This window comes from Nerophis lumbriciformis, linkage group LG16 (assembly GCF_033978685.3).
Source record: "Nerophis lumbriciformis linkage group LG16, RoL_Nlum_v2.1, whole genome shotgun sequence".
Taxonomy (NCBI): domain Eukaryota; kingdom Metazoa; phylum Chordata; class Actinopteri; order Syngnathiformes; family Syngnathidae; genus Nerophis; species Nerophis lumbriciformis.
In genome coordinates, this window is record NC_084563.2 from 28,637,070 (window position 1) to 28,647,098 (window position 10,029).

Here is a 10,029-nt window from a genome sequence, read left to right on the forward strand (position 1 = left end):
GGATGATCTACAAGTTTTAGTGTACTAAACAGATGCAGCTTTACTCAAACACTAAGCATCATGTAGCAGTATTGCTAAGTGCTAAACAAGATATACAAGGCGGTGTTACCTAGTACGCTAACATGATAGTAGGTGTTACCTAGTACACTAACATGATAGTAGGTGTTACCTAGTACACTAACATGATAGTCTGTGTTACCTAGTACATTAACATGATAGTAGGTGTTACCTAGTACCTGTAGTATTTACACCAGATGACTGCTGGTTAAAACAAAAGCTTGCAAATATTACAAGTTGGTCTGTTACAATCTTCTTGTAAAAAGTAGCTCAACTTTGCGCGCCATGTTCCCGTCTGCGAGTCCAAGGAATTGGTTGTGGTTCTGTAGACGAACTGGTTCTAGACTCCACTCCCTTCTTACTGTGTGGCCTACATTCTGTATGAAGTCAACATGATTCTCCCCTAGTGGCAGACCCGTGTCTTGTATTGACTCTCCTCCAAGTTGCTGTGACTAAGGTGTGTGTGTCATGTGACCTGGTGTACAGTCATGTGACTAAGGTGTGTGTCATGTGACCTGGTGTACAGTCATGTGACTAAGGTGTGTGTCATGTGACTTGCTGTACAGTCATGTGACTAAGGTGTGTGTGTCATGTGACCTGGTGTACAGTCATGTGACTAAGGTGTGTGTGTCATGTGACCTGGTGTACAGTCATGTGACTAAGGTGTGTGTGTCATGTGACCTGGTGTACAGTCATGTGACTAAGGTGTGTGTCATGTGACCTGGTGTACAGTCATGTGACTAAGGTGTGTGTGTCATGTGACCTGCTGTACAGTCATGTGACTCAGGTGTGTGTGTCATGTGACCTGGTGTACAGTCATGTGACTAAGGTGTGTGTGTCATGTGACCTGGTGTACAGTCATGTGACTAAGGTGTGTGTGTCATGTGACCTGGTGTACAGTCATGTGACTAAGGTGTGTGTCATGTGACCTGGTGTACAGTCATGTGACTAAGGTGTGTGTGTCATGTGACCTGCTGTACAGTCATGTGACTCAGGTGTGTGTGTCATGTGACCTGGTGTACAGTCATGTGACTAAGGTGTGTGTGTCATGTGACCTGGTGTACAGGTGTGTGGTGAGGACCTGCGTGATGCCAGTCATGAGCAGGTGGTGGACGCCATTCGCCGAGCAGGAGACTCTGTGGACCTTCTGGTTCAGTCCACACAGTACACAGCACAGGTGGCTCACACATTACTTTATTTCATATTTCACTCTTATTCACTCATATTCACTCATATTTCACTCATATTCACTCATATTCACTCATATTTCACTCATATTCACTCATATTCACTCATATTTCACTCATATCCACTCATATTTCACTCATATTCACTCATATTCACTCATATTTCACTCATATTCACTCATATTTCACTCATATTCACTCATATTCACTCATATTTCACTCATATTCACCCATATTCACTCATATTCACTCATATTTCACTCATTCACTCATATTCACTCATATTTCACTCATATTCACTCATATTTCACTCATATTCACTCATATTTCACTCATATTTCACTCATATTCACTCATATTTCACTCATATTCACTCATATTCACTCATATTTCACTCATATTCACCCATATTCACTCATATTTCACTCATATTCACTCATATTTCACTCAGTTTCACTCATATTTACTCATATTTACTCATATTCACTCATATTCACTCATATTTCACTCATATTCACTCATATTTCACTCATTCACTCATATTCACTCATATTTCACTCAGTTTCACTCATATTCACTCATATTTCACTCATATTTCACTCATTCACTCATATTCACTCATATTTCACTCAGTTTCACTCATATTCACTCATATTCACTCAAATTTCACTCATATTCACTCATATTTCACTCATATTTCTGTCATATTCACTCATATTCACTCATATTTCACTCAGTTTCACTCATATTCACTCATATTCATTCATATTTCACTCATATTCACTCATTCACTCATATTCACTCATATTTCACTCATATTCACTCATATTTCACTCAGTTTCACTCATATTCACTCATATTCACTCATATTTCACTCATATTCACTCATATTCATTCATATTTCACTCATATTCAATCATATTCACTCATATTTCACTCATATTTCACTCATATTTCACTCATATTCACTCATAGTTCACTCATATTCACTCATATTTGGTCATATTTCAGTCATATTCACTCATATTTCACTCATTCACTCATATTCACTCACATTCACTCATATTTCACTCATATTCACTCATATTTCACTCATTCACTCATATTCACTCATATTTCACTCAGTTTCACTCATATTCACTCATATTCACTCATATTTCACTCATATTCACTCATATTTCACTCATATTTCTGTCATATTCACTCATATTCACTCATATTTCACTCATATTCACTCATATTTCACTCAGTTTCACTCATATTCACTCATATTCATTCATATTTCACTCATATTCACTCATTCACTCATATTCACTCATATTTCACTCATATTCACTCATATTTCACTCAGTTTCACTCATATTCACTCATATTCACTCATATTTCACTCATTCACTCATATTCATTCATATTTCACTCATATTCAATCATATTCACTCATATTTCACTCATATTCACTCATAGTTCACTCATATTCACTCATATTTGGTCATATTTCAGTCATATTCACTCATAATTCACTCACATTCACTCATATTTCACTCATATTCACTCATATTCACTCATATTTCACTCATTCACTCATATTCACTCATATTTCACTCAGTTTCACTCATATTCACTCATATTCACTCATATTTCACTCATATTCACTCATATTTCACTCATATTTCACTCATATTTCTCTCATATTCAGTCATATTCACTCATGTTCACTCATATTTCACTCATATTTCACTCATATTCACTCATATTTCACTCATATTTCACTCATATTTCTCTCATATTCAGTCATATTCACTCATATTCACTCATATTTCACTCATATTTCACTCATATTCACTCATATTTCACTCATATTCACTCATATTTCACTCATATTCACTCATGTTCACTCATATTTCACTCATATTCACTCATATTTCACTCATATTTCACTCATATTCACTCATATTTGGTCATATTTCACTCATATTTCACTCATATTCACTCATGTTTCACTCATATTTCACTCATATTTCACTTATATTCACTCATATTCAATCATATTCACTCATATTTGGTCATATTTCATATTTCACTCATATTCACTCATATATACTCATATTTGGTGTTATTTGACTCATATTTGGTCATAATGTCCCCCACAGTCTCCTGTGCTGACTAACTGTGAGAGACTAACTCCAACCTTGCAGTCGGATAGAAGTCAGGTAAAATAAACACTGCTAAAATGTTTCTGTGTTTTTTTTATTGATGAAGAAATGTCTAGAACATGGGTGTCCAACTACAAATTAATGTAAAATTAATTTGTAAACACTGTGGTCCAGATTCCTTATCAGAGACATGATGACGTGCGGGCCAATTGCTGACTGCTGGTGTCTTCGGTTTGGCCCACAAGTCGTCAGGAGTCTGATAAGGAATTTGGCCCACAGTGTTTTCAAATTCATTTTAAATATCTGCAAAATTTTTGCTCTTCAGTCATTTAGATCAATGATTGTGAGTTGAAGTGCAATCAGCGCAGCATCTACCTATATGGCCCAATCCAAATACCCATCCCTAGTCATGGTGCAACACAAAAAATGCACCCAACACCACAAGTCAACACACACGGTTACACACAAGCAGTGTTGGGTTAGTTACTGAAAACCAGTAACTAGTTACAGTTACTAGTTACTTTATTTCAAAAGTAACTCAGTTACTGACTCAGTTACTTACACCAAAACGTAATGTGTTACTGTGAAAAGTAACTATCTAGTTACTTTTTTTTTTTTCCCTTTTTTTTTTAAAAGCTCCCATTAATGTCCTTGTAGCCTTCATGTCAGTACTCTTATTGCACTGGACAATAATACAATCTGTTCATCAACTTCACATGCCTTTGCATCACTCAACTCTGCTAAGCAATGTGCTCTACATTCAACACACAAACAATGTGCTCTACATACAACACATAAACAATGTGCTCTACATACAACACACAAACAATGTGCTCTACATACAACACACAAACAATGTGCTCTACATACAACACACAAACAATGTGCTCTACATACAACACACAAACAATGTGGTCTACATACAACGCACAAACAATGTGCTCTACATACAACACACAAACAATGTGCTCTACATACAACACACAAACAATGTGCTCTACATACAACACACAAACAATGTGCTCTACATACAACACACAAACAATGTGCTCTACATACAACACACAAACAATGTGCTCTACATACAACACACAAACAATGTGCTCTACATACAACACACAAACAATGTGCTCTACATACAACACACAAACAATGTGATCTACATACAACACACAAACAATGTGGTCTACATACAACACACAGACAATGTGGTCTACATACAACACGCAAACAATGTGCTCTACATACAACACACAAACAATGTGCTCTACATACAACACACAAACAATGTGGTCTACATACAACGCACAAACAATGTGCTCTACATACAACACACAAACAATGTGCTCTACATACAACACACAAACAATGTGCTCTACATACAACACACAAACAATGTGCTCTACATACAACACACAAACAATGTGCTCTACATACAACACACAAACAATGTGCTCTACATACAACACACAAACAATGTGCTCTACATACAACACACAAACAATGTGCTCTACATACAACACACAAACAATGTGATCTACATACAACACACAAACAATGTGGTCTACATACAACACACAGACAATGTGGTCTACATACAACACGCAAACAATGTGCTCTACATACAACACACAAAGACAAAGATATGTTTTAAAGGGCCAATTTGTTTCAGGCCAGAACAAATTGACAAAACTATTTGAAAAAGCTACAACATAAGTAACAAACAGCATAATAACAACATAGCTGTAAAGCTGGCTTCACCTAAAGAAGGCACACGTGACATACACAAAGCCTAACCAGGCAGATTTGAATTGTTGTTTTGGGCAGTAGACGGATCTTTGATCCAAGACACAACTTACATTGAACTAAAATGTTCTTTTCTTTGTGCTCGACAAAAAAAAGAAGTGAGAATATCTCCATGTTAAGACACTCGAGTCGACTGCGGCTCCGTTGTTAGTAAACACAGACACCCCCCCCTCTCCTCCCCTCCACTCCCCTCCACTCCCCACACCCACACCCACACCAACACCCACACCCAGACACACACAGAGTGCGCGTCTCTCTTCTCCGGCTTGTGAGACAAGAGATTCAGAAGGACGACACTGCAGCGCTCCAATAAAACACACTCAGATCTTCTGTTTCTAGCCCATCCTACATCAAAAATAATGTAAAATAATGCAATAACGCATCGTGTAGTAACGGTAACTGAGTTACTGAATATAAAAAATAACGCGTTAGATTACCGTATTTTTCGGACTAAAAGTCACAGTTTTTTTCATAGTTTGGCCGGGCTCCAGTGCGACTTATATATGTTTTTTTCCTTCTTTATGATGCATTTTCGGCAGGTGCAACTTATACTCCGAAAAATACGGCACTAGTTACCGCTGAAACTAACGGCGTTACAGTAACACGTTACTTTGTAATGCGTTAGTCCCAACACTGCACACAACACCACAAGTCAACACACAACACGACCTGCTTGCTGGAACTAGATGGGAAAAATGCCAAATGCTCTCTCTCTCTCTCTCTCTCTCTCTATATATATATATATATATATATATATATATATATATATATATATATATATATATATATATATATATATATGTATGTGTGGGAAAAAAAATCACAAGACTACTTCATCTCTACAGGCCTGTTTCATGAGGGGTTCCCTCAATCATCAGGAGATTTTAATGGAAGCATTCACATACCATGGTTTATATAAGGCACAGAGTGGGTGGGTACAGGCTGGCGTAGGGGCGTGGTGATTGGCTCATGTGTTACCTAGGAGGTGTTTCCGTCTGTGGCGGCATGCTGATACAATTTCGCTGCGCTTTTTGAGGGATGACAGGTCTGGACGGTATATAATAAACAGTTTCTCTTTCAAGCATAGGTTACATCTTTTATTACCACTATTGTAAGGTGTGCTGGATGCAAGAATTTGCCATGTTATTGAATATTCAACATTATTGTCTTTGAGGTCCCAAATGTGTTTGCTCAGTTCTGTGGTATTTCGCAGGTTTTGGTTCCTGAAAGAAGCCTTGTGATTGTTCCATCTGGTTTCAAACTCTCCCTCGGTTAATCCTACATATGTGTCGGATGTGTTAATGTCCTTGCGTGTTATCTTAGATTGGTAAACAACTGATGTTTGTAAGCACCCCCCGTTGAGAGGGCAATCAGGTTTCTTGCGGCAGTTGCAGCCTTTGTTGGTTTTGGAGTCGCTCTGTTCGGGGGCCGACGGCTCATTTGCAATTGTCTTGTTGTGGTTTGAGATAATTTGTCGTATATTGTTCATACAGCTGTAGCTCAATTTAATGTTGTTCTTGTTGAATACTTTTCTTAGGGTGTTGCCTTTGGGGAAGTGTTTGTCAATCAGAGTGAGGAATTTGTGCCCAATGTTAGTTGAGACGTTTTTGCTGTATGGGGGGTTGTACCAGATGATGTTGTTTCGTTTTCTGTTCTTTTTTGGTTGGTTTCCTGGCGTGGGTTCATAGGTGAGGGTGAAATTGTATCCGCTTTCATCAAGTGCAACCTACGGATTCAAATCTACCAAGAACCCACCCACAGTTGAGGAACTAAAGGATTTTGAGAACGACATGCTCAAAATGATACAATCAGTCAAATTCAAGCCAGTCCGCAACCCACTCCTCACCAAGCTGAAAAATGACAAGGAGCGCATCAAGAAAGTAAACAAACTCATCATAGCCGCCGATAAAACCACAAACTTCTACAGAATGGACATACCAGAACATAACACCTTACTGGACAGAAGCATCACCAAATCATACAAAAAAGCACAACCCAACACTTTACAGAACATCCACCTGGAAAATAAAAGGATCGCGGCTGAACTGGACATTGAGGACAGGGTGGACGCCACAGCCAACAAGGAAGCCTTCATCACATTGAAGGACCACAAACCCAACTTCGCAAATAACCCAACATGCCGACTAATAAACCCAACTAAATCTGAAATAGGAAAAATCAGCAAAATAATCCTGGACAGAGTCAACACAAAAATCAAGGACAAAACACCACTCAACCAATGGAGAAATACAGCAGCAGTAATCAAATGGTTTAACAACATCCAAGACAAACAACAGCACAACTTTATCTCCTTCGACATCGAAGAATTTTACCCTTCCATCACCCAAGACCTACTGACTCAAGCACTAGACTTCGCCTCAGACTACGACTCAATCACAGGCAACGAAAGAAACATCATCATCCACGCAAAAAACTCCATACTCATCCACAACAGTACACCATGGCAAAAAAAGAACAATTCAACATTTGACGTCACTATGGGAAGTTTTGACGGAGCAGAAACGTGTGAACTCGTTGGGAGTTTCCTCCTCTCCCAGCTCGCTAGCCTCAATCTGAACCTTGGTATTTACCGTGATGACGGACTGGCAGTGTGTCGCGCATCGCCAAGGAGCAGCGAGAACACCAAGAAGGGCATATGCCAAATTTTCAAAGAGAACGGCCTACGGATCACGATTGAAGCCAACAAGCAAACCGTCAACTCCCTCGACGTCACTTTCAACCTGAGAAATAGCAGCTACCAACCATTCACGAAATCCAACACAACACTCCAATACGTGCACCATGACAGCAACCACCCACCCACCACCACGAAAAGAATACCTACCGGAATTAATAAAAGGCTATCGATGCTGTCATCTAGCAAAGCTGAATTTGACCAAGCAACCCCCCCGTACCAAAAAGCACTTGATGAAAGCGGATACAATTTCACCCTCACCTATGAACCCACGCCAGGAAACCAACCAAAAAAGAACAGAAAACGAAACAACATCATCTGGTACAACCCCCCATACAGCAAAAACGTCTCAACTAACATTGGCCACAAATTCCTCACTCTGATTGACAAACACTTCCCCAAAGGCAACACCCTAAGAAAAGTATTCAACAAGAACAACATTAAATTGAGCTACAGCTGTATGAACAATATACGACAAATTATCTCAAACCACAACAAGACAATTGCAAATGAGCCGTCGGCCCCCGAACAGAGCGACTCCAAAACCAACAAAGGCTGCAACTGCCGCAAGAAACCTGATTGCCCTCTCAACGGGGGGTGCTTACAAACATCAGTTGTTTACCAATCTAAGGTAACACGCAAGGACATTAACACATCCGACACATATGTAGGATTAACCGAGGGAGAGTTTAAAACCAGATGGAACAATCACAAGGCTTCTTTCAGGAACCAAAACCTGCGAAATACCACAGAACTCAGCAAACACATTTGGGACCTCAAAGACAATAATGTTGAATATTCAATAACATGGCAAATTCTTGCATCCAGCACACCTTACAATAGTGGTAATAAAAGATGTAACCTATGCTTGAAAGAGAAACTGTTTATTATATACCGTCCAGACCTGTCATCCCTCAACAAGCGCAGCGAAATTGTATCAGCATGCCGCCACAGACGGAAACACCTCCTAGGTAACACATGAGCCAATCACCACGCCCCTACGCCAGCCTGTACCCACCCACTCTGTGCCTTATACAAACCATGGTATGTGAATGCTTCCATTAAAATCTCCTGATGATTGAGGGAACCCCTCATGAAACAGGCCTGTAGAGATGAAGTAGTCTTGTGATTTTTTTCCCACACATACATATATTGCGCTCTACCACGGTATCGAGCAATATTTTTTGGATAACCTTATTAAGACATATATATATATATATATATATATATATATATATATATATATATATATATATATATATATATATACATATATATATATATATATATGTATATATCTATATATATATATATATATGTATATATATATATATATATATATATATATATATATGTATATATATATATATATATATATGTATATATATATATATATATATATATATATATATATATATATATATATATATATATATATATGTATATCCATCCATCCATTTCCTACCGCGTATTCCCTTAGGGGTCGCAGGGGGTCCTGGAGCCTATCTCAGTTACAATCGGGCGGAAGGCGGTGTACACCCTGGACAAGTCGCCACCTTATTGCAGTATATATTTATATATATATATATATATATATATATATATATATATATATATATATATATATATATATATATATATATATATATATGTATATATGTATATATATATATGTTTGGCCCCCAGCCAAATATTTTAGCCTAATGCGGCCCCCAAGTCGGAAAGTTTGCAAAGTAGCTTTTTTTGTATTTTAGAGTTCAGACCTGTAGAAGTTAGGCAGAGATATAAGGTGTGTGTGTGTGTGTGTGTGTGTGTGTGTGTGTGTGTGTGTGTGTGTGTGTGTGTGTGTGTGTGCGTGCGTGCGTGCGTGCGTGCGTGCGTGCGTGCGTGCGTGTGTGTGTGAGACGTCTACACTGCCATGAGTCATCACTCCTACCTCGTCTTTTTCTGCTGACAATGCGTATTTAGACCTTCTGTGTATGTGTCTCCCCACATGGTCACATGACCAACATTCAGCCTCTCAGTGGCCTCCTTCTTAGTCCCGCCCCCACAAACCCTTTCATTCCCACTCCTTTCAAGGTTGGTACCTCCAGGTGTGTGTGTGTGTGTGTGTGTGTGTGTGCTAATGTAG

General features: G+C 38.6%; 1 protein-coding gene across 1 annotated transcript in view; it reads left to right on the plus strand.

The window, feature by feature from the left end:
* LOC133617136 (multiple PDZ domain protein) overlaps positions 1–10,029 on the plus strand; it is a 154,325-nt gene that overhangs the window by 92,162 nt on the left and 52,134 nt on the right. Inside the window, exons 24-26 of the mRNA XM_072914912.1 lie at positions 1,124–1,234; positions 3,395–3,454; positions 9,915–9,977. Of these exons, the coding sequence (XP_072771013.1) occupies positions 1,124–1,234; positions 3,395–3,454; positions 9,915–9,977 (234 nt within the window). The remainder of the gene's footprint in view (positions 1–1,123; positions 1,235–3,394; positions 3,455–9,914; positions 9,978–10,029) is intronic.